Source organism: Schistocerca nitens, chromosome 5 (assembly GCF_023898315.1).
Source record: "Schistocerca nitens isolate TAMUIC-IGC-003100 chromosome 5, iqSchNite1.1, whole genome shotgun sequence".
Classification (NCBI taxonomy): domain Eukaryota; kingdom Metazoa; phylum Arthropoda; class Insecta; order Orthoptera; family Acrididae; genus Schistocerca; species Schistocerca nitens.
The window spans coordinates 269,237,134-269,262,482 of record NC_064618.1 but is presented as its reverse complement, the minus strand read 5'-3'; the positions used below and the strand labels follow the sequence as shown (position 1 = coordinate 269,262,482).

The 25,349-nt window shown below is 40.5% G+C and overlaps 1 protein-coding gene across 1 annotated transcript in view; it reads left to right on the top strand.

Annotated features, from left to right (window-relative positions):
- LOC126259576 (senecionine N-oxygenase-like) overlaps positions 1 to 25,349 on the top strand; it is a 47,353-nt gene that overhangs the window by 9,787 nt on the left and 12,217 nt on the right. The window contains exons 2-5 of the mRNA XM_049956484.1: positions 7,149 to 7,287; positions 12,053 to 12,171; positions 16,464 to 16,641; positions 22,067 to 22,217. Of these exons, the coding sequence (XP_049812441.1) occupies positions 7,149 to 7,287; positions 12,053 to 12,171; positions 16,464 to 16,641; positions 22,067 to 22,217 (587 nt within the window). The remainder of the gene's footprint in view (positions 1 to 7,148; positions 7,288 to 12,052; positions 12,172 to 16,463; positions 16,642 to 22,066; positions 22,218 to 25,349) is intronic.

Genomic DNA, 25,349 nt, shown 5'->3' with positions numbered 1-25,349 from the left:
CAGGGGTTCCATGTGATTCCAAGGCCACCGAAGTAGGCATAGGTCTCACCACAGTTGCCCCAACGCCACTACGAGCCGACGCCTGCGCCTCGAGCTCGATGAGCCTAACAGACAAAGCCTCCACCTGTCCCCGAAGAGTGGCCAATTCTCCTTGCGTCCGCTCACAACAACCACAGTCCCTACACATGACTCTGTTTACCCTACTCTATACGGTGACAAATTCCCAAGATAATCTTCTGATGAGCTACTCTGATAATCAAGAAACACTCACTGAAATACGAGACGTGAAAACTACGCTAGGTTTTCCCAGAAAAACTATTTAAAAGCTAAGCGCAGCAAATAAGTACAAAAACACTGTTATTGAAATAAAAGGTTCTACCTAGTAAGCACTCGAACACGCAAGAAATTACAAAAATAAACTAGTAATTACACAGATAACTGAAAATAAGTCGCTGCTGTTTGTAAAATATGTAAGAAGCAAACGGTGTACTCGCCTTAGTAGTAGCAGGAGCTAGCGATGCGCTCTCGCTGACGGTCTAACTGACACAGAGCCATTTTCGTTTTATAGCTCGCATATTACGATGGCAAACCATTTTAAGGCAATGACCCACTAAAGATGTCGTTCTTTTTAGGGTTTGTTACAATTAAATGTCAATAACGTTTAAACGATTAAAGTCTTTAGAAAACTATAACTTGAAATTTGAAGTCAGTGGTACTAGAGCCGGCAGCGGTGGCCGAGCGGTTCTAGGCGCTTCAGTCCAGAACCGCGCGATTGTTACGGTCGCAGGTTCGAATCCTACCTCGGGCATGGATGTGTGCGATGTCATTAGGTTTAAGTAATTCTAAGTTCTAGAGGACTGATGACCTCAGATGTTGCGTCCTATAGTGCTCAGAGCCATTTGAACCATTTGAGTGGCAGCAGAGCACACCGTCATTAGCTAACCGAGAGTAGACCAGTAGATGAATCATATCTTGCTGCATACAATTACTTTTTCCACCTTAGCATTTTTTAAAAGTTGTGGAAGTTTCCCAAGAAACTAGTAGAAATAATTTCTGTAATATTTGATGTTACGTAAATATAAGTGTGCACTCTGTTGGGAGTGAGTTTGCTCGATTATGTGAACTTTTGCAAACTGATGTCCTTCCTGAGTGGAGACGTATCTCTTATTTTTGTCTTATTACATGTTCACGGCTATTGAAGTTTTTATTTACATATGCCACAGACAGAGCAACACAACCAGCATATTATCAAGAAAGGATATGTGCATGTTAATAGAGGTAACGTAAGAACTTTACGTGCGCCCGTTTCCATGAACAAACCGTGAGGTTTGCAAGCCAAATAAAGCCGATAAGTGCCGCTGGAGAGCGCTGGGAGTACAGAATCGCGTTAACCAGCTCATGTCGCGTGCCGATGGCGCTGTGACTCGCGACATTAGATATCCCATTTGCGTTCATTGACGCATGTGCTGACAGCTTTAGCTTACTGCTCCTCCAAATAACCTTCCTGTTCGTTGAATCACACAGGAGATGCCACAGCACAGAGCCAAACCTCACAACAGCTCACATTAACGACAATGTGTCGCCAAGTGACACGAATGAGGTCCATGTCAACCAATGCCCGAATGGACATTGTGAAGTGAACTGCATGCTTCTGATATTTCGAATCGCGTAGCTCGCAAAAGGTAATGCTGACATTGGCACATAAAGCGGTACTTTAGTGGACAAAACAGCTCAGAAATTGGTCACTATCTGACTTCAGTGGTGTACTGTGGTTTTTAGAGTCGCGATTTTGGCTCTTTTCAAACGGTGTAAGGTGTTGACTCCAGAAATGGCTTAATGAGGTGTTCAACATGCATAGTGTGGAGGGCAATGTTGAGGCTGGAGATGGTTCTGTGATGTTTAGCGGAATGTTTTTCGTACCACCGAACGTGAATGTCCGTCGGGGAGGACATCAATCATGAAGGGATGCAGGTGATCTCCAATAATGTTCACGTCACTGTGCTACCTATTGCTACCACACTTCCCATGGAATTCCAGGTGACAGTCCCCCAAATCATATTTCAATACCCACAGGACTGCGTAGGTGCAGAGTGCATGTTTCGAGCCGCCTTTAGGCCTAATGACCACACGTCAAAGAGACAATCGAACTATTGTAACAAGAAATATCATTCATGCGATTAGGCAACATGTTTCTATATTCCACGGTCCAATCTCGTTGATCCCATAACCACTACAACCATAACTTACGATACCGCTGGGTCTACATGAGAACACTTATGGCTCCAAACTCTTGTTTGTCATGTATCATGTCGACAGGTCTGCCACAGACCGATGGTTATTCTCATTTACAGTGCGCACAAGGCCTCCACGCTCTGTGATGAGATTAGATTAGATTAGATTAGATTAATACTAGTTCCATGGATCGTGAATACGATATTTCGTAATGATGTGGAACGAGTCGAATTTTCCAATACATGACATAATTAGGTTAATTTAACAACATACTTATGTTAATATAACAACTTTATTTTTTTGTGTTTTTTGGTTTACTTTATTTTTTATTTTTATTTTTTATTTTTTTATTTTTTTTATATTTTTGTTTTGTTTTTTTCTTTTTTTCTTAATTTATATCTAAAAATTCCTTTATGGAGTAGAAGGAGTTGTCATTCAGAAATTCTTTTAATTTCTTCTTAAATACTTGGTTATCTGTCAGACTTTTGATACTATTTGGTAAGTGACCAAATACTTTAGTGCCAGTATAATTCACCCCTTTCTGTGCCAAAGTTAGATTTAATCTTGAATAGTGAAGACCATCCTTTCCCCTAGTATTGTAGTTATGCACACTGCTATTACTTTTGAATTGGGTTTGGTTGTTAATAACAAATTTCATAAGAGAGTATATATACTGAGAAGCTACTGTGAATATCCCTAGATCCTTAAATAAATGTCTGCAGGATGATCTTGGGTGGACTCCAGCTATTATTCTGATTACACGCTTTTGTGCAATAAATACTTTATTCCTCAGTGATGGATTACCCCAAATTATGATGCCATATGAAAGCAAAGAGTGAAAATAGGCGTAGTAAGCTAATTTACTAAGATGTTTATCACCAAAATTTGCAATGACCCTTATTGCATAAGTAGCTGAACTCAAACGTTTCAGCAGATCATCAATGTGTTTCTTCCAATTTAATCTCTCATCAATGGACACAACTAATAATTTGGAATATTCTACCTTAGCTATATGCTTCTGATTAATGTCTATATTTATTAATGGCGTCATACCATTCACTATACGGAACTGTATGTACTGTGTCTTATCAAAATTCAGTGAGAGTCTGTTTACAAGGAACCACTTAGTAATTTTCTGAAAGACAGTATTGACAATTTCATCAGTTAATTCTTGTTTGTCAGGTGTGATTACTATACTTGTATCATCAGCAAAGAGAACTAACTTTGCCTCTTCATGAATATAGAATGGCAAGTCATTAATATATAATAAGAACAACAAAGGACCCAAGACTGACCCTTGTGGAACCCCATTCTTGATAGTTCCCCAGTTTGAGGAATGTGCTGATCTTTGCATGTTATGAGAACTACTTATTTCATCTTTCTGCACTCTTCCAGTTAGGTACGAATTAAACCATTTGTGCACTGTCCCACTCATGCCACAATACTTGAGCTTGTCTAGCAGAATTTCATGATTTACACAATCAAAAGCCTTTGAGAGATCACAAAAAATCCCAATGGGTGGTGTTCGGTTATTCAGATCATTCAAAATTTGACTGGTGAAAGCATATATGGCATTTTCTGTTGAAAAACCTTTCTGGAAACCAAACTGACATTTTGTTAGTACTTCATTTTTACAGATATGTGAAGCTACTCTTGAATACATTACTTTCTCAAAAATTTGGATAAAGCTGATAGAAGGGAGATTGGACGGTAATTGTTGACATCAGATCCATCCCCCTTTTTATGCAAAGGTATAACAATAGCATATTTCAGTCTATCAGGGAAAATGCCCTGTTCCAGAGAGCTATTACACGGTTGGCTGAGAATCTTACTTATCTGCTGAGAACAAGCTTTTAGTATTTTGCTGGAATAGCCATCGATTCCATGTGAGTGTTTGCTTTTAAGCAAGTTTATTATTTTCCTAATTTCAGAGGGAGAAGTGGGTGAGATTTCGATTGTATCAAATTGCATAGGTATGGCCTCTTCCATTAACAGCCTAGCATCTTCTAATGAACACCTGGATCCTACTATATCCACAACATTTAGAAAATGATTATTATAAATATTTTCAACTTCTGACTTTTTGTTCGTAAAGTTTTCATGCAATTTGATGGTAATACTGTCTTCCTCTGCTCTTGGTTGACCTGTTTCTCTTTTAATAATATTCCAAATTGTTTTAATTTTATTATCAGAGTTGCTGATTTCAGACATGATACACATACTCCTGGATTTTTTAATAACTTTTCTTAATATAACACAGTAGTTTTTATAATGTTTGATAGTTTCTGGGTCACTACTCTTTCTTGCTGTCAGATACATTTCCCTTTTCCGGTTACAAGATATTTTTATACCCCTAGTAAGCCATGTGGACGTCCAACGCCTTGTCGCCTTCTCGTATTTTCACGGTCCTTCATCCACTTGTCTTAGATGTTAACGACAGTAAATACACCTTACTGTCGGCTAGTTTCACCGTTTCCGAAATGTTCGTTCCCTAGCGCCGGGTCATAATAAACTACCGTTTTCCGAAGTCGCCCATGTGAGTGGAGTTCCCAATTTGTGGCCCGTATCGTATGTGAAACGATTTTCTATGCGCCGCTACTGTTCCTAAATACTTTTCCCTTCTCGCGTCAACTGCCCGAAACGCCCGCAGCAGTGATTCTCGCGGTGGGCAGTGGTCTTAATGTCTTGGCTCACCAATGTAGATGGAAATGTTATAAGCGGTCCTACCACAACTCACTGGCATCGCAGTTCTGTAAGGTAGTTTGTCCGTAGGAAAGTGTGATAACAAAAGGCGAAAATAGTTAGGTAGGGGCGTGCTGCAAACTCCAAGAATCTGCTAACAGAAATGTCGAGTGCGTTATGAAACTTTCCCAGCTGGGTTAAAATATTGTGTACGAATTTAACGGGACGCTCCAAGACTTTGTGAAACTGATTTCTTCCTCATGCAACGTCTTTTCTGTTTTAAAACTCCCCTTCTACGATTTTTGGAATCTGGTCATACTTGTTATCAGCGATGTGTCTTGCGTGGAGTCGTTCTTGAATTTACCTAATTATACGCAGTTATGGTCAGTGTAACAGCAGCGGCTGCAACCGTAGCATGTTCCAGCCAGAAAAGCCGTGGGAGATGTACTGCTGGTGCCACGATCATCGTAGAAGCCGTTATAGAATCTAACTTGTGAATCTCCGTAGTATGGACTCGTGTCACATTCTATTGTTTTCACAAAGCACTCAGTGCCCCACAGAGAAGCACACAAAATGTCCGTGGCGTGCATCTTGATCTTGAGGTAAAATAAGTATGCACAGTATTACTTGTTTTGCTGCCAGACATATTGCCTACCTTGTTTCAGTTTAGCACATTTCGATCCGTTCGAGCCTGCCTTACTCATCCATAAGCTTATTCCTTTTTTGGATAAACTGACAACAAAGGTAACTAAGTTAGTTTACCGCTAACTACTTGATAATTTTTAAATTACGTTGATTGTAATGCTGAATCAGTTGGTTCTGATGGGAAAATGGGGCTGTGAGAGGTCAATGGAGCCTAGGAGGGTGAAAACTTAGCGACCAATAGTGTGAGCTGTGGCTGCTGCGTGGGGCTCGGCGTTCTGACCCCGTACATCACAACAACATCAGGTACAACAACAGCGAAATTAACACTGTTTGACGTCGCTTTCTAAACTCTCCACTCTAACTCCTTCCTCCATTACCATCGTCACACAACAATCACTTGCGTAAATACGATAATGAACATACCATACATTATAAGTTTTCGCATAATGAATTCTAGATTAGTAACTTTTCGTCATGTGTACGCAAAAAACCCGATGATAGGCAATTCATGCTCCAAACGCAACGCTCTGATTAAAATTAAACAAAATAAATAATGTGACAGGTGGAAGTAAAGAATAAATAATTTGTTCCTAACAATCACAGTATGTACACTTATCTACAACAGTCCCTGTTAAATCGATGTGTGTTTATGAATAAGTTTTATTTGGAGACAGAATCACAAACAACTTTGACAACTTTTACGCACTTCGTCGGCTGCTTCTACTTCAGATAGCCAGACCTCCTGTGGCCCATGAGACGTCATATTCTATCTTTCGCTGCTGTATTTGCAGCCGCTAGGCTGCGTATTTGGTTGACCTTGCTGACAAGGGCAAGAGGCTATCTATTGGTGATACAGTCTTCTAAATCTGTAACATATGGTGCAGATCCTTGTAAATAAAATGCATTTTAATAATTGACATTCACTAATTCTCCACCATCACATGTCTAATTTAAAAACAGCAATGGATTAGTCTCACTGCACACCAGTGAACATGTCATCGCGCCATGTTATCAACATTAGCATGATCCTAATTCGTTCACCACTGTTGTCATCGCTTTCTGAATAAGTGCCATTTTACCACTCACCTGTACCTTTCAGTTGGTAAGTTCTTAGAGTAAGGATAGCTTTTAATTTCTCTTGTTTTGTGATTAGCAGCTGGTGTCAGGTGTGATAACGTTCTGCGATTTACCGTCACAGTGTGCGTTAACCCGCTTCCTTGCATGTTAGAATGCTTCTTTGTTTTGCTAGTTATCAACTGTTCCGCCGAGATACAAGGCTAGATGCTATTCCTCTTTGTGAATAAGACAGCCTAGATGGGATAATAATATCTTCAATTTCGAAGTTTTTAGTATATATCTTGCCAGAATTAATAGCAATAATAATCGAGATTTTAAGAATTTTTACGAAGACATACATTTTTCAAATGGGGTGATTACATAACTCCTTGGGAAATTGCTTCAGATTTGTTATACCAGGTCCGGTTTCAGTACCTGTTATTAGCTATGGACGAAGTCGCCCACATAAAAGATCCAGTTATTATACAGAAAATGCTACAGATACCCGTAGTCACAATTGTTTGATGTTGCAGGACGAATCTGCCCAAGGAGGTAATGGCATTTCCAGATTACCCTTTTCCTGAGGGTGAGCAATCCTACTTGCCGGCTGGCGATGTGCTAAAATACCTCAACGCATACGCAGATCACTTTGGACTTCGTCATTGCATTAAGGTAAGCATATCACCACGTCCATCTTTGCACGCGCGCGCGCGCGCGCGTGTGTGTGTGTGTGTGTGTGTGTTCAAATGTTCGAATGTGTGTGAAATCTTATGGGACTTAACTGCTAAGGTCATCAGTCCCTAAGCTTACACACTACTTAATCTAAATTATCCTAAGGACAAACACACACCCCCATTCCCCTAGGGAGGACTCGAAATCCGCCGGGACCAGTGTGTGTGTGTCTGTGTGTGTGTGTGTGTGTGTGTGTGTGTGTGTGTGTGTGTGTATGTTTGTTCTAGAATAAGAAAATGCGACCGAACTTTCCTCACAAATGATTTACACCCCTAGCACACCGACGGGTTGAAGGTGAGAGTAGAAATTATGTTCTGAAATGATAATTGTCTCTCTGTACACATGTGTGCAAACATCCGCATTTATGTTTAGAGGATGAAAGTATGGAATGAAGTGGCTGTAATCAAGTAACGTAGGTAGCCAGTAGCTCCAGGGTTAGTTCAATAAGTAATAAATGAAATGAATACATTGATTACTAACAACAAGTGTATAATCCAAGTGTTCAAATAACTTCTACTCAAGTTGTATTTCACAGGTACTTTCCTTACAGCAGTCTAGCTATTCTACACAGAACGGCCAACAAAATGTTACCAACCTGTTGACGAATGTTGGCAACATATTTGTTGGACATAGCTATTTGCATCTGTATACATGTTGTTGACGATGTTGCACGTGCAAACCAAACCCAGTATTGGGTACAGGATGGAAGAGATTGTAATTGCTGTTGTAAGTGCTGCTTTTATCATAATAACTGCCCGTGCCCAGAAACAAAAACGAAGGTGGTGGCAGAGAGAAATTTTTAAAAAGAGGGACAACCTATGGCGACTAATTAATGTCTGAACGATGGTAGCTCGATCCTCAATTTCGTCAGGTTAACAAAACCTGATTTCGCAGAACTTCTTTGTTTGGTAGCCCGTAACATCTCCAGAAAGAACATAAACAACTTTGCTGCTATTCCACCATCAATAATACTGGCGGTTACTCTGCGATACTTAGTTACAGGTGATTTGTTTCGTAGTCTGCAACGTTTGTTTCAATTACCGAAACGCTCAGTTCCGTCAACTGTAACCGAAGCGTGCGAAGCCACCATTGACGGTCTTAAAGGACGCTGCCAAGTAAGCATACAACCAAAATACAAATTATATATTACTAAATATTGTACAAAGAATTTATTGACTTCAGGTGATTGTATTGTAGTGAATAAATGATATATTATACCCATATGGTTTGTTATTGAGATTTCCCTTGAGGAAAGAGGTGTTCGTGAAGGTCTGTCATTACCAAAATAAAGCGAGATTATGGTGTACGTTTGTCATTGCAGAGTTATATACTGTGGCTGAGGCTGTTGAGTTTCAGGAGTATTTAAACATTATTGCGACAAAGACTTCTGCGAATGAGGCTGTTGATTTTCTGGCGTATTATAATATGAACGTGGTTGTGAAAACACTTCTGTCTGAGATTCTGAATTACAAGTTTGAGGTCTTGACGGATATTTTGGTTGAGCCGTAGGAAATGAGCGCATTTACTGACTTGACGTCAACAGTGACCGATAGGGTGCTGAAGTTATTATTATAGATGACGGCAGTGAAGCTGAAGACGCTGTAGTTAATGCTGCAGGAGAATAGCAAACTTCTGAATCATGTCTATTGTCTTTGTCCCACTGATAACTTGGAAACTGATCGAAGGCGACCTTTATGGATTAGACGTTATCAATTCATGAGCTGTAAATTCACCCGTTACCCGTAGGAAGAGAAAATTACCTGTGCGAGTTTTTTATGTACATTGCTTTGAGCCCCGCATTCCGCTGGCTACGTTTTCACCGTTAATGGCAAAACCACCTTTTGATTTCACGTTTTCTTGAACACGTCGCATAAATTTGTCGGCTTTGTTAACCATGGCATCACAATTTGTGGGTTTTTTGACAGCTGAACGTGTAGGTTGAGCCGTTGTAGCTGGAGATGTTATAGATGCGAATGATTTATTTGCAATAAAATCATCACTCTCCTGCGGTGTTCCATCTTTCCTGTCTTGTTCGGCGAATGAAACAAACGCGCCGTCGCTGTCGTCATCGTAATTTGCATCTTCTGCTGCATCTTCCTAAAATGCGTCATTATTATCATTTATTTTTTCAATACACAACGTGTGGAAATTGTGTTTAGCAACAAGTTTCGTCAACAAAGAAGAGGCTCTACCTAAATCTTTTTTATCTACACGTATGTATTCTGTGCTGTTTGCAGACCCCACGTAGAGGAAGAATGGCGAGAAATTGCAAACAGATTTAATTTAAAATGGAATTTTCCCCGCTGCATTTGCACAGTTGATGGGAATCATGTACTGACTGAAGTACCAGGAAACAGTTGAAGCATATATTACTACTATCATGGAACATACAGTGTTAAAGATGCTGACTTCAGAATTCGGAATGCCGGTGTGGGATCCCAGGGGAGAATCTCATACTGTGGTGTTTTCGAGAATAACACATTTTATAAGAAATTTATTAAAAAGAACTGTAAGATCCACAACTTACGTTTATATCAGTGAAAAGTCAAGCGATTACTCCTTTTGTGTTGGTAGCAGATAAAGCATTTGCACTATGCCAGAACCTCACGATAAACTTACGAGGCCCATATGTAAAGGTTTCCCTAGAAAGAACTTTTAATTATCGCATTAACGGGAATGTATCAGGCTTGCTGGCGATTTTTGTCAGTGTGTTTGGAACTCCTGTTTCATTACATCCAAAAACAGTTGAAAATGTGGTACTTGCTTGCGTTTCTCTACACAACCGTCTTAGACGAAAAGCAAAATCAGTACTGACATACACACCGCCTGGTAATTTTTCAGTGAAGATTTACACACTGGTACAGTGACGACGGGTTTGTGGGGGTCAGAAGGCAAGAGATGTTTACTGGAACTGCAGCAAATCCCTAGAAATGAATCTCAGGAAGCAAGAGAAATCAGGAAAATATTCGCCCTACATTTTATTTCAGAATAAAGGGAAATACCGCGTCAAAATAAATTTGCCTACTTTTCTTTGCCTTTTTAAATTTTACATCATTACTATTTTTTCCCTCAGTTGATTTAAAATAAAAGTGAATATCTGCGTGATTACAGCTGTTAGTGATCGTCTGTGCAGTATGTAGTTGCGTCTAATGAAATAACACAATTGTTGTGGCATTACTTCTTTTTAAACCTAAGTCAATAAAATAAATAAATATTTGCCTCAATAGTACCACCCTTTCTACGAGAAATCTCATCATATTATATATAAGCCATATACTGTCTTCAGAAATTGTACCAGTTCCACTTTTGCTTTTCTCCTGTATTTTCTTCCGTTCCCGGAAATACGAAATACAGAGTTCTCTTGAACTTTAATTTTCCTGTATATTTCACCCGCATGTGTTTTAAAGTGCGAACCTATTTTCGACGTTTCATCGTATTTTCGATTTCTAGTCTGGTATTCCTTGGTTCAAATGGCTCTGAGCACTATGGAACTTAACATCTATGGTTATCAGTCCCCTAGAACTTAGAACTACTTAAACCTAACTAACCTAAGGACAGCACACAACACCCAGCCATCACGAGGCAGAGAAAATCCCTGACCCCGCCGGGAATCGAACCCGGGAACCCGGGCGTGGGAAGCGAGAACGCTATCGCACGACCACGAGATGCGGGCTGGTATTCCTTGCACTTAATGTCTCACAATCCGTGACCAGCTCTCAGCATTTCGATGAGCTCTATAATTAGGTCTTTCGTCCACATCATGACTAGTTCACGTCTTCATAAACCAAGGTTATATTCAACCTTTAGCGAAGGCAAAGTTGAAACATATTGCTGAATGGCAGTCGAAGTCAAGAACTACATAACAAAAATAATAAAATATGCTCAAATAATAACGTACCTGCTAGCCTGCTGAAACTGTACTTTCACCACTTGTTGAATTGTTGACAACTCCGTCTGCACTGGACGATGTTTTGCATTTGAAATGGAAGACTTGGGTACAAGCAACAGTAAACGAATTTCTTTGATCTTTTGCCGTCCCATGTTGACGAGTATCTGTGACCTTGTTGCTAGTTGACGATATACATGTCGCTAGCAGCCACGTCTTGCTATTATTTTGTTGTCCAGTTTGTACTAGGCTTAATGACGAAACTATATGTCTGCTGCCTAATTACTCTCCCGGAGCTGCTTTTAACCAAAATATCGCGAGGACACAACTTTAAATATCCTTTCTATCATGGGATCAAATAAATCCCTTGTACGTTAGTAACAATGAGGGAACCAAGGTTGACTACAAATGAGTATTCCAGAAATTCAATTAACTTTCGAATTTAAGTATCACGTTACGTGAATGATGTGTTTCCTGAGTCATCGCCTCTACAACAAAAATACATACATCCATGTTTATTTACTAGAAATATATTTTATTCTTGCTCTTAGAGTTACAAAATATTCATAAACAAAAGTTTGTGTCAACGTATAAAAAAACTAATGTCATAGAGAAGTTGCGATAGATTTTACTTTAGTTTGCTTATAGACATTTAGATGAAAGTACTTCGATTTTACACTACTGACGGTTTTCATTCGATTTCTGTCTAATAAAAGATTCGATCATGTATGTGACCCATCAGTGAGGTCAATCAGATACAACAGATAAATAAAAACAAAAATAATAATAGATAATCAGTAGAACTATCTATTTCCGCAGTTCCGGCAGCACGTGGAACGAGTGCAACCACGTGGCTCTGTATGGGAAGTGTCAACTACAAATGTGGATACAGCTGAAGTCACAACTTACCAGTTTGACTCTGTTATGGTGTGCAGTGGGTAAGTCATGTTAAGGGGCTCCGGAACGCCCTATACTTGCAATGTTAAAACAACGCTTATAAATTACATCTTTCCTCACAAAGTATTTGAGGTAGTAAGTTGAACTTTTTACAGATTATTTATTGGAATATGGGCTACAACTTGACACAGGGATTTTACAAAATTTTAGTTCAGTTATTAAAGATGATTTTTTTTTCAATTGTAATGAAAATTCACAACATTTTTTTGCAATTTTTTATTTATATATTCAAAAATATACAGTTTTTTGGAAAAAGGCTGTGTTAAATTATGCAGAAGGTACTGTGTAACATTTACTGAAAGTTTGAAACAAATATGTTTGGAAGATCCTTAGAAAACATGTAATTAGTATGAGAAAATAAAAGTTTTGGGAATCGAGCGACAAAGATTGGATTAACTTTTTAGTGCATTCCAGGTCCATAGGATGGATTATCTTCATCCTCTGCAAACTCCTCCTCCAGCTTCCTCTTGTTCCTCCTCCTGTTTACTCTTGCTTGTATTTCTAGACTCTTTACAGCCCTGTCTGCAGCCCGAAGGCGTTCCTTGTCTAAAGCAAGCATCGCTCGTACCATGTTAGAACCTATCTTCATTCCCATATTTCTAAATACCTTGCACCTTACAATGTTGCCATCATTGAAAGTCGCAACAGCATCATACACACCAAAGTGAAGTGTTTCTATTCCAACAAATACAGTCTTGGGGATTCTCGACCATATAACACTATTTACACTTTCATTGGGGTTTTGAGTTTTTCCGTGAATATACTTTTTCAACAGTTCAGGTGCTGCTAAGTCTCTGAAAATAGGTTTTATCACCTCCATTATTGTATGAGGCAGACTATGCTTATGAGTGTACACTTCACCAGTTAGCAATCCTTTGTTATATTTACACCAACTGTCATCTTCTTTGGGACACAAGCTATGTTGGGGATTTTCATCGTCTTTATTGTTTACAGTAATAACACATACCTTTGGCTTTCCAACATTTCTCCTTTTCTTAAAAGCCTTCAGAGGATTTCTAATAACTTTACTTTTACTCATTATTATACTTCAACAAAACAGAGACTCAAGAAACAGAATTAATTACGAATATTTTCGAGATAACGACAGAATAAATAAACATGAAACAATCGACAATCACACCAGAGATATATATTGAACCATCACAGGTTAGCCACAACACATACTTTATCTCACATCACTAAAATGTACCTGATGAACACGGACGTTAATAATAACACCATTTGACAGCAGTTTAACAGCGCCACAGTGGGTCACGCCCATGTAGAACACATTTCAAAAAAAATTTAAAAATAGTTGTAGTCTTCGGAATTGAATAAATTATATATCTATTAAAAGGTAATAGTCTGCAGATTCAGAAAACGCAAAAAAGTAAAAATTGAACTTTTCATGATTTTGAGCCTTTCCGGAGCCCCTTAATTTAGCATTGTTGCAGTTTATGTATTGATTCATGATGGTTTTCTGTCGGAAGGCAATTACGTGAAGAAATAATTTGTAGGCAAGTTTGCCATCAGAATTACTTTTTATTGTCCTGTTTCGACAGGTAAGACTGTCACCTTCAGATCTTCAAAGATCTGAGGAGGACAGTGTTACATGTCGAAACTGGCTAGTAAAATGTAGTTTTGAAGGCGTTATTGGCTATAAAAAAATCTTTAAAGTACATACAGATGGCTTCTTCTCATTTCTCATTATGAGAAACTTTAATCCAAGTACCTACATGAATATCACTAAAGGCTTTATGACAAGTGACATTTAACTAATGATAGCAGAAACCAAAAAGTACTATCTTCAGTCCGAAGACTGACTTGATGCCACTCTCCAAGCTAGTCTGCCCTGTGCAAGTCTTCCCTTCATCTCTGCACAATAACTGCAGCCTACATCCATTTCAACTTACCACTGCACTCAAACCGTGCAGTTTTCACACCCACGCCCCCTTTTCCACAACGACCACACTTCCCTGAGTTACCAAGCTCACAATTTTTTGATGCCTTAGGGTATGTCCTATAAATTGAACGCTTCTTTCAGTGAAGTTGTTCCACAAACTTCTGTTTTGCTCACTTCTGTTCAAAACCTCATCATCGATCCCATCAATCCATCTACAACAATCTTCTGCGGCAGCAGATTTCATTTAGAGATAAGAGTACGAGGTTGAGTGAAATGAAAACCTTCAATAAGTTTCTACATGCGATTTGTTCAACAAAGGTGTGACGAAAGTGTATCGTTTTCGATATAGTCTCCTTGACGTTCAACACAATTCCTCCAATGCAGGAAAAGGTACGGATTCCTCTGGGGAAAAAAATTATTGTGGTCATGTGAGCTGCCACTCGAGTATCACATGGCGCACCTCTTCATCGAAATGAAATTCATTTCCTCCCATCCCCTGTCTGGGTGGACCAGACACGTGATAATTACTTGGTACGAGGTCTGTCGAAAATGGCGGATGTGGGTATGAAATCGCAGGTCAGTGATGCACGAGCAGTATGAGGTCAAGCATTGTCATCTTGCAAATTCACACCTATAGTCACAGGTTCAAGTTGAAATGTTCACATTTGAGCCCGAAGATGAATCCAACAAATCAAAATGTGAAGTTCTGTGAATGGTGTTTCGCCTAGGCCTATTGTTTTCCGAGATAAAGCCCATTTCAACCCAAAAGAGAGTCTGTAAAACTCTTCCTAATTGTAGAATGAATTTTCTCTCTACAGCGGAGTGTGCGCTGATATGGAACTTCCTGGCAGATTAAAACTGTGTGCCGGACCGAGACTCGAACTCAGGAACTTTGCCTTTCGCGGGAAAGTGCTCTACCGACTTAAATACCCAAGCACGACTCACGCCCCGTCCTCACAGTTTAATTCCGCCAGTACCTCGTCTCCTACCTTCCAGACTTCACAGAAGCTCTCCTGCGAACGCTACAGAACTAGCACTCCTGGAAGAAAGAAAATTTAATTCTAGAAACATCCCCCAGGCTGTGGCTAAGCCATGTCTCCGTAATATCCTTTCTTCCAGGAAAGCTATTTCTGCAGGCTTCGCAGGAGAGCTTCTGTGAAGTCTGGAAGGTAGGAGACGAGGTACTGGCGGAATTAGTGAGGACGGGGCGTGAGTCGTGCTTGGGTAGCTCAGTCGGTAGAGCACTTGCCCGCGAAAGACAAAGTTCCCGAGTTCGAGTCTCGGCCCGGCACACAGTTTTAATCTGCCAGGAAGTTTCTTCCTAATTGGATTTACGCCAATAATTACCTGGTTTTTGACGGTGGGAAATGATGCCATTCCATGCTTGCTCTCTTAGGGTTGGTAGTAGTGAACCTGGGTCTCGCCTCCTGTAACGATTTTCGCAAGGAAGCCATGATATTCAGCTTCACAGCGCCGCAGAAGTTCTTCATAGACGTCAACGCGTTACTGTTTCAGTTCTGGAGTGAGATGCCGTAGCATCTGCCTTGCAAACACACTGCAAAACCCAAGCATGCCACGAACAATATTGTGTGTTGAGATACGGCTAATTTTAAGATCTGCGGCTATTTCATCCATCATCACACGGTGATTGCCCATCGCAATGGCGTCAGCTCTGATATCAGGACGCGGTTTACTTGACCTAAGCGGAGACCATCCGCCACCCAAGTCACGACGTTTCTGAACATCCCATTCCAATCATGCTCTCGCTGCAGTGATAAATATGCCTGACAGTATTATCATCAAAAAAAAATTTCAATATGTTTCGAACCTTCACAGCTCAGAAAAGTATAACGGAATATTGTTCTTCGTTGATGTCTATCGCAAGCAAGCAGTCACTGCAAACTGTCTTAGTGGCAGTGTTTCGCTTGCCTACAGTATCCTACCTCCTGTTGAAAGTTCTTTGAAGCACATGTAAAAACATTACCAATGTACAGAAAAATAGCGCAGGAAATCGAATGTTTATGACCGTTTTAAGGTTTTCATTTGACAACCCTCGTATCTCTCAATAAAACTGTACCATTCCACAGAAATTGATTCGTGACAGTTTAGTAATGGTATTAGACTAATTAACCCTTTAACTACTCTGGACGTGTTAACGAGCGCGCCCTTGTGTCTGCGCGTAGCCGCGCTCGGAGTAACAGGTAGAAGGATCAGAGTACCAGGTAGAAGGACTGGTGGCGCGCGTAAACACGTTCAGAGCACACAGGGATAGGTACAAAGGCGCGCGCCACTTAACGTCCAGAGCAGTTAAAGGGTTAATAACGTTCATCTACGATTTAATAGCTGAAAATGCGTTACGAACTCGTGCAGACACTACTGGAAGGAGAAGAGGCCACAGCTGAGGGGTTCGCGCGAGTTCCGTGGCCGGCAGAGCCACGCCCACAACTACCGGCGCCCAGACGCCTACAGGGGGCGGCGAGTGCTTCTCATCGGCTCCGGGCCTTCTGGCATGGACCTAGCGCTGGAAGTCGCATCTGTCGCTCAACAGGTAGGCCGCACTGCAGGCGACGGTAAATTTTCCGTAACATAAAAATAATTTCAATCAAATAACAAACGAAAAGACTGCCTCTGTAGCCAACATTGCTAACATAGGCCTGTGGTGCAGGGCGCTCGCCGCCAAAGTAGGCCGGTTCGAATCCTTGTTGTGGATGAAATTCTCACTGTAAGTATTTCTCCAGCAAGTGGAGCACATGTGATGAAGCGAAATTCCCGCAATTTTACGTCACTGTCGTAGCCGAGTGATACTGTTGATGGTGACCTGTCCATCGGTTGTGAACATTAAGCTCGGCAGCCCCTTGGTGTTATTCTATAACAATACACTATCTGACGGCACCAGATTCCACCCTCTCCCTCATCAACATCATACAACACAAACGTAATATTACACTACACAAGCATCCATTGCAGTCACCTGCACTCTACAAACACGCGTACAACTCTCACACATCCACAAGAAAATGGGCCAATGTTCGCGGAGGAAGAACACGATTTGCGACAGGCAACTGAATGTCCCAGTAAATAAAGCAATACACAATTACGTTTTTAAAGAGTGAAAATACGAGGGCCTGAATTTAATAGTGGCAACACTGCTGCAGACAATCAGTCAATATGAGAACGCTGTTGCACTGCCGCGATACCTGTATTAGACGAGCACAAAGGAAAAGTAGCTTTCATTTGGTCTGCGTCGTTCAACGTTTTTCGAGCACCGGTCATTCGCCAGTCGAGATAAACTAGGTATGCTTCTTCTTTATGGAGAATTCACTAGGTGCGTGAAGAGTACTGTTGAATTGTACGCACAAAGTTATCTCGATAGACGATGAACAATAAGAATGATAATTCAGCAAACTTGCAACGTTTTTGTTATTGGAAGACAATTGAAATACTTTCCAGAGGCTAAGGAGCAAATCTACAACAAGTAGAGCGAACGAAACACACTCCTGGAAATGGATAAAAGAACACATTGACACCAGTGTGTCAGACCCACCATACTTGCTCCGGACACTGCGAGAGGGCTGTACAAGCAATGATCACACGCACGGCACAGCGGACACACCAGGAACCGCGGTGTTGGCCGTCGAATGGCGCTAGCTGCGCAGCATTTATGCACCGCCGCCGTCAGTGTCAGCCAGTTTGCCGTGGCATACGGAGCTCCATCGCAGTCTTTAACACTGGTATCATGCCGCGACAGCGTGGACGTGAACCGTATGTGCAGTTGACGGACTTTGAGCGAGGGCGTATAGTGGGCATGCGGGAGGCCGGGTGAACGTACCGCCGAATTGCTCAACACGTGGGGCGTGAGGTCTCCACAGTACATCGATGTTGTCGCCAGTGGTCGGCGGAAGGTGCACGTGCCCGTCGACCTGGGACCGGACCGCAGCGACGCACGGATGCACGCCAAGACCGTAGGATCCTACGCAGTGCCGTAGGGGACCGCACCGCCACTTCCCAGCAAATTAGGGACACTGTTGCTCCTGGGGTATCGGCGAGGACCATTCGCAACCGTCTCCATGAAGCTGGGCTACGGTCCCGCACACCGTTAGGCCGTCTTCCGCTCACGCCCCAACATCGTGCAGCCCGCCTCCAGTGGTGTCGCGACAGGCGTGAATGGAGGGACGAATGGAGACGTGTCGTCTTCAGCGATGAGAGTCGCTTCTGCCTTGGTGCCAATGATGGTGGTATGCGTGTTTGGCGCCGTGCAGGTGAGCGCCACAATCAGGACTGCATACGACCGAGGCACACAGGGCCAACACCCGGCATCATGGTGTGGGGAGCGATCTCCTACACTGGCCGTACACCACTGGTGATCGTCGAGGGGACACTGAATAGTGCACGGTACATCCAAACCGTCATCGAACCCATCGTTCTACCATTCCTAGACCGGCAAGGGAACTTGCTGTTCCAACAGGACAATGCACGTCCGCATGTATCCCGTGCCACCCAACGTGCTCTAGAAGGTGTAAGTCAACTACCCTGGCCAGCGAGATCTCCGGATCTGTCCCCCATTGAGCATGTTTGGGACTGGATGAAGCGTCGTCTCACGCGGTCTGCACGTCCAGCACGAACGCTGGTCCAACTGAGGCGCCAGGTGGAAATGGCATGGCAAGCCGTTCCACAGGACTACATCCAGCATTTCTACGATCGTCTCCATGGGAGAATAGCAGCCTGCATTGCTGCGAAAGGTGGATATACACTGTACTAGTGCCGACATTGTGCATGCTCTGTTGCCTGTGTCTATGTGCCTGTGGTTCTGTCAGTGTGATCATGTGATGTATCTGACCCCAGGAATGTGTCAATAAAGTTTCCCCTTCCTGGGACAATGAATTCACGGTGTTCTTATTTCAATTTCCAGGAGTGTAGATGGTCTGGTAGCTGTTGTTCATACTTCACATGTTACTCAGTGGAATTGCTGCTGTTTCTGAAGTAAGTCAGTCAATCGGTGTTCACATTTGGTCTGCAACAAGCAGAGCGAACGAAATAGATTGTCTGGAAGCTGTTGTTCTTCATTCACATGTTAGTTCAGTGAAATCGCAACTATTTCTGAAGTAAGTCAGTCAATCGGAGTTCACATTTGGTCTCAGGTAGCTTCCATCCGTGTCATGCGTCACTTCACCACAGATTATTCAGCAGGATTGCCGAAGACACATGGAATTCCGTCGACTGGTTCTCAAGAGACACCAGGAAAATAAGATAAGTTCTTTCTTCAAAGAAATCTCTTTACCGTTGAAGCTTCCCTTATAAATCACTGACACTTGAACGTAAACAATGTACATTACTAGAATGGCTAGGACGAACCTGGCCCACGTTACTTACATTCGTAACGTCACTTACATAGGCCAGTGTTTGTCAGTGAGCCTTGTCAGTGCTTTTTCAATAATTCGATCATTCTGCTACAACGTAAGCAAATCGAAAAATCGTCTGTATTAATTACGAAAATACAGTTGGCCCTATTGAACTAACATATAGGTGAAATTGCACTTGCGAAGTACTGACTTATGCTGTGACGTAGTGGAAATAATGGTAATGTCAATGAAATAAAATGCTAAACAGTAGTCATACACATTCATATAGACAATAAATAAAGACTGATTCACTTTCAGCTATACTTCTAACAACTTTCCGAAGCCACCCACTTGCTATAGCATCTCCGTGCTAGAACACAATATTGCAGTAAAAAAGGTTTCTTCTGCTGATTATGCTGACATACCACTACACAGACGAAACTAGATGCCACTTTGAACCAACATGTAGTTATTTTACAACAAAATTATAACACATTGCACAATATATCACTCTTTTACAGCAAAATTGTAATGAATCGTCCTGTTAAACCAAAACAGCAACAACTTAACCAATACATCGGTAGGTTATAGTAAAACAGTAAAAAAAATTGCCCCATATATTGACATGTTATAAGAAAACTGCACGAAATTGCTACATACATCATCATGTTACTGTAAAATTGCCCCTGTTACATCAAACTGTAACGAATTCCCCGTGATACATCAAATTTGTAACAAATCGTACTACATAAGCATGTTGCTCATAAGCTTCAAGTGTCATTATCTATCGCTCATGCTAACTACCATTAACACAAATATATAGTGATAGTATATGATAACCTGACGGTGTCAGCTTCTGGATATCAAATATTTTGTACCATGAGCACACTGGCTAAAGCAAGCCTAAGATCGAAATGTCAGTATCTTTATTTACTTTGATAAATATTACAGACAAGTTAGATATGGAATTACCATTGTAGCACTTGATTTAAGAGTTCACAGTTATGTTTTTTAGGCATCAAATTAATCATTAATTGCACTCTTCCAGTAGCTAGCAGTTACAGAATAGTAATTGAGACTGCCTGGTTGTTTGAATCAACTATCACTGCTTGCATGCTTGGGATAGTACTTAAGTCAATATCTGTTTTTCACAGTTATATGCTTAACCAGCTTCTTTTTTGTACAGAGCCTCATTTAGGCATAAAACGAAGTCAGCTGCCTTTTTGGCACGTTATTATTAGCCACAAGTGTATTGTACTATTATAGAACAATTCAAATACAGAAATAGGATTGTAGCACTTAATTTGAGACTCCACAATCATGTTTCAGGCAGTAACTGTAAGTTAGACATTAACTACAATTTTCCCATAGCTTACACTTATAAAACAGAAATCCAGAATGCCTATTTGTTTATGTTACCTATCATTGTTTGCCTTTTCAGCGTAGAATTGTAGCCAAAATTTGTTTTGTACAGTTATAGGCTTTGTAATATGTATTTTTATATATATCCTCTCGTTCAGGCCTAAGATGACGTGTCAGCTGCCTGCTAAGCGTGTTATTTTTATCTACATTTGTTCTGCACTGTCAGAGAAAGTAATCATTGCAGAAAGAGAAGAAATTTACTGATGAGTCAGTATGGTTTTTGACATAAACGTTTCTACAGAAGAACAAAACAGAGAGAGGGAAATAAATTTACAGGCAGGGCAGTACAGTGTTTCACATAATAAATATAACAGAGTTGGAACATTATGCTATGTGTGCGTGTATATTTTTGAATAAATAGGGGAGATTCTTCCGATGCCTTTGAACGTGGCCAAGATGGTGGCTACATATTGATTCTTTTATGTTAGTGGCTGGTAAAGTACTGCACTGTGATTGACTTTTGATATCAATGGCTCATAAAATACGGCACTATAATTGCCTGTTTTGCAGGGGTGTAGCTCATGACGTCATTATGATGATGATGGTATCATAGATAACTGATTATTGTTTGGGGGTTTCACTTTGTAGTAAGTGGGTGTAGCTCATGACGTCATTTTGACGATTATGATGTCATAGATGGCAGGCCATTGCTTTGGAGTTTCACTTGGTGATAAGTGGGCTGGATAATAAGTAGCCACATAACTTACTAACAACTTTACATCTCGTCTGTCAGTAGTTTAGAAGGCCCAATAAGCTGCATTCAGAAAATGGGTACTCGCTTGAACAATTTATTTAAATGAATATCCCGCCATCAGAACCTCCATCTGAACACATCCAATTAGGTTCAGATGTGGTAGACACCCCTAAAACTTTGGACGTTTCTAGCCCCTAATTCAAACTGAAAAATTTGGACTTAGATAGACATGTACGCTGTGATTTAAATACATGTGCTACATGACTTAAAAAGTTGATGTTCTGTATAAAACATTATAAATCTTTCTTGTAACTCTCTAGAAAATAGCTAAATAAATTATGTCCACAACTCTGCATAAAAAGTAACGTAACCTACGTTGAACGTTTGAAATAAATTTCCTGTTCACAAAAATCTTACCTGAATCATGCAGTGTGTATTCCTTCAAGTATTAATTTTAATGACAATATATAAAACATCACTAAAGCAGTCTTAACAGATTTTATTTGGTGATTCTACAGGTCATTCTTAGTCATCATCTTGATAAGTCCATTGGTCACTTGTTTCCATCGAACGTGATTGAAAAGCCAGATGTGACATCAATCACAGAGACGGGTGCTAACTTCAGAGATGGTACATTCTGTGAGGTGGACGACATTTGTTACTGTACAGGTAACCTTCTCAATTAATTTACTGGATCTGCGGATTTTATTCACGATTTATCGACATAGCTATGAATGTGCCATTAATATGTAAAAGTATCATATTTTACCTCAGTATATAATGGCTTCAGCCCACATCTATGTAAGTGATTTGCACTTGCATTTACACTTAGCGATGTGTTCAATTTAGGATCATACACAAAGGATATAAGTACTGCATTTTTTTAGTGATAAGCAGTGTTGCCAACCTGTCCACAGAATTACGGCTGTAACAACGTCTGCCTGGGATGGAAGAAATTAAAATAATTTCGCAATATGATGGTTTTATTTGTTTTTGTGGTCATTGATTGCTCGTAATGAACCAGATTTTAAAATTTAAACGTAATTAAAATTAATTTGTATCACTGGAACACACGATGTAATATAGGACTGTGACATGAAAAATATGACACATACATAAAATAAGTTACAGTTATGATGTACTGAGCGAAGTGAAGGTGCACCATGAGCAACATAGGTAATCCAAATTAAATGTGTCTTTTATTTGGAAACTTTATTACTCCACTCGAAGTTGCGACGCCACCTCTAGACTTATTTATTTTATTTTCTATTACTCTGTCTGCTTTTAGCTACCAAGGTCGAGTCTCGGCTCAGAACCAAATGTAAATGTAAATGTTGTTGTTTACTTTTTTGCTGTTTTTTCAACAAATAATGTAAACAACATTTCTTTAGTTTTTGGCTGTTTTTTCAACGGCTAACGTAAACAACAACAAAAACTTGATGTAAAAGTAAAGAATCCTCTGAACAGGGACCATCGGTTCGAACTCAGTAACGATGCTATTTGTGTAAATACGTAGCATTATTAACAGTGGCTGGTTGCAGTTGTATTTTGTAGGCAACCACGATCTCAAAAAGTCAGGTTTCGACAAAATAGTGGGAAGAAAATTTTGGTTTCAAGTGCCATTAATATTGAGACACTCGTTTTATTTGTCACAATCTAAGAACAGAAATACGGCCTGAGGCTTTTAAGAAGCTGAACTATAGTCAACAAAAATCACTTTTCATATCGTTGAAGTTTGTGAAATACGGAGGTAAGTACGCCATCTACTGATGCATCTCTCAAAGTTTTTCCCTATGGTTTAACGCCTGGATGAAATCAAGGGAAACGCAACAGAGAACTGAGAACACAACAGAACTGAAAACGCCATATTAGGAAAAAATTGCCACTTACAATGCTTTCCATTCCACTCTTCATTTTCTCCCAGTAATTCGACACTTATAGGCCCTGCACGATGAAGTTAAACATGCTGGACAAGAAATTTTTTAAGTGAGTGCTTGCTGTCGAATCTTGAGAAAGAGGTAGAACTGTGAGAATATCAAACTCTTACGCAGAAAAGCTACGTTCTAAACGTTTCTCATTGTCAAAAACCCGGCAATTATGTGTCTGCCATCGAATATCAAAAGTGAAGTGCTCACGGCAACTCTGACACAAAAAAGGTACGAATAAGAAATTTTGACACGTTGGCGGAATAAACCCGAAATCTGCACTGTTGCACGAACTACTTACATTTGTCTTTCGCTGACAACGTTATACCAACTGTGTCATCCAAATGCGACTAACGAATGAACACTGTCCGTCTACAAAGACCCCTCGTAAGTCTCAGTTCGGAAATAACTCTTATGCACTGGTATATCACTATCATACCCGTTCCTACGAGGTTGCACGTCCAAACGATCCGCACGAACATGTCAGAATACGTTACTCGTAAGTTGAGTCTCTGAAACGCCTAGTCGAGTCCCCACCTGACACAGTGATGGCCCTATTACTCTGCATGTGTGTGACACAGCTTTGTAATTTATCATGTCTTATAACGAACTTAGCTCAATGTTTACTTTACTGCAGACCTAATATTGCTATATGATATAAATGTATACATACCTTTGTTGATTTTGCAGTCCATCCTTTTGCCACATTCTTTCATCTTTCTTCGTTTTGTATTTCTTAAATAGTAGAGCATAATTTTTTGTACATCAGACAAAGCTAGTGCACCTGATCCGGGATGTATATGAGAGAGACGAAATACACTCATACACCAAAAAGAATGATTCCAATTGCAAAGAAGGCATGTTTTGACAGGTGTGAATGCTACTGAAACATCAGTTTAATAACCCATGGTAGAAAAAAGCTGACACGAAATATTTGCAGAAAGGAAACCGACACCAAGAAACACCAGTCTGAGTTCCGAAGAACTGCAGGAATAGGCGAGGCGATACTGACACTAAGTCTTCCTTTAGAAAAAGTATTAAATTGTGGCAAACCTACATTTATAGTATTTGCACGTTTAGATAAATCTATTTACAGTTTTGTCAGGCATACAATGTCTGAAACTCTGATCTTAGCAGGGGTAGAATACAAGGAGCGTAAGATTATTCACAACTTTTACAGAAATCACACTGCAGTTATAAAACTCGCAGAATATGAAAGGGAAGCCTAGCCCTGATGTTACTCAGTCTGCACATTGAGCAAGCTGTAACTTGTTGTTGTTGTTGTGGTCTTCAGTCCTGAGACTGGTTTGATGCAGCTCTCCATGCTACTCTATCCTGTGCAAGCTTCTTCATCCCCCAGTACCTACTGCAACCTACATCCTTCTGAACCTGCTTAGTGTACTCATCTCTTGGTCTCCCCCTACGATTTTTACCCTCCACGCTGCCCTCCAATACTAAATTGGTGATCCCTTGATGCCTCAGAACATGTCCTACCAACCGATCCCTTCTTCTCGTCAAGTTGTGCCACAAACTTCTCTTCTACCCAATCCTATTCAATACTTCCTCATTAGTTATGTGATCTACCCATCTAATCTTCAGCATTCTTATGTAGCACCACATTTCGAAAGCTTCTATTCTCTTCTTGTCCAAACTATTTACCGTCCACGTTTCACTTCCATACATGGCTACACTCCATACAAATACTTTCAGAAATGACTTCCTGATACTTAAATCTATACTCGATGTTAACAAATTTCTCTTCTTCAGAAACGCTTTCCTTGCCATTGCCAGTCTACATTTTATATCCTCTCTACTTCGACCATCATCAGTTATTTTGCTCCCCAAATAGCAAAACTCCTTTACTACCCTAAGTGTC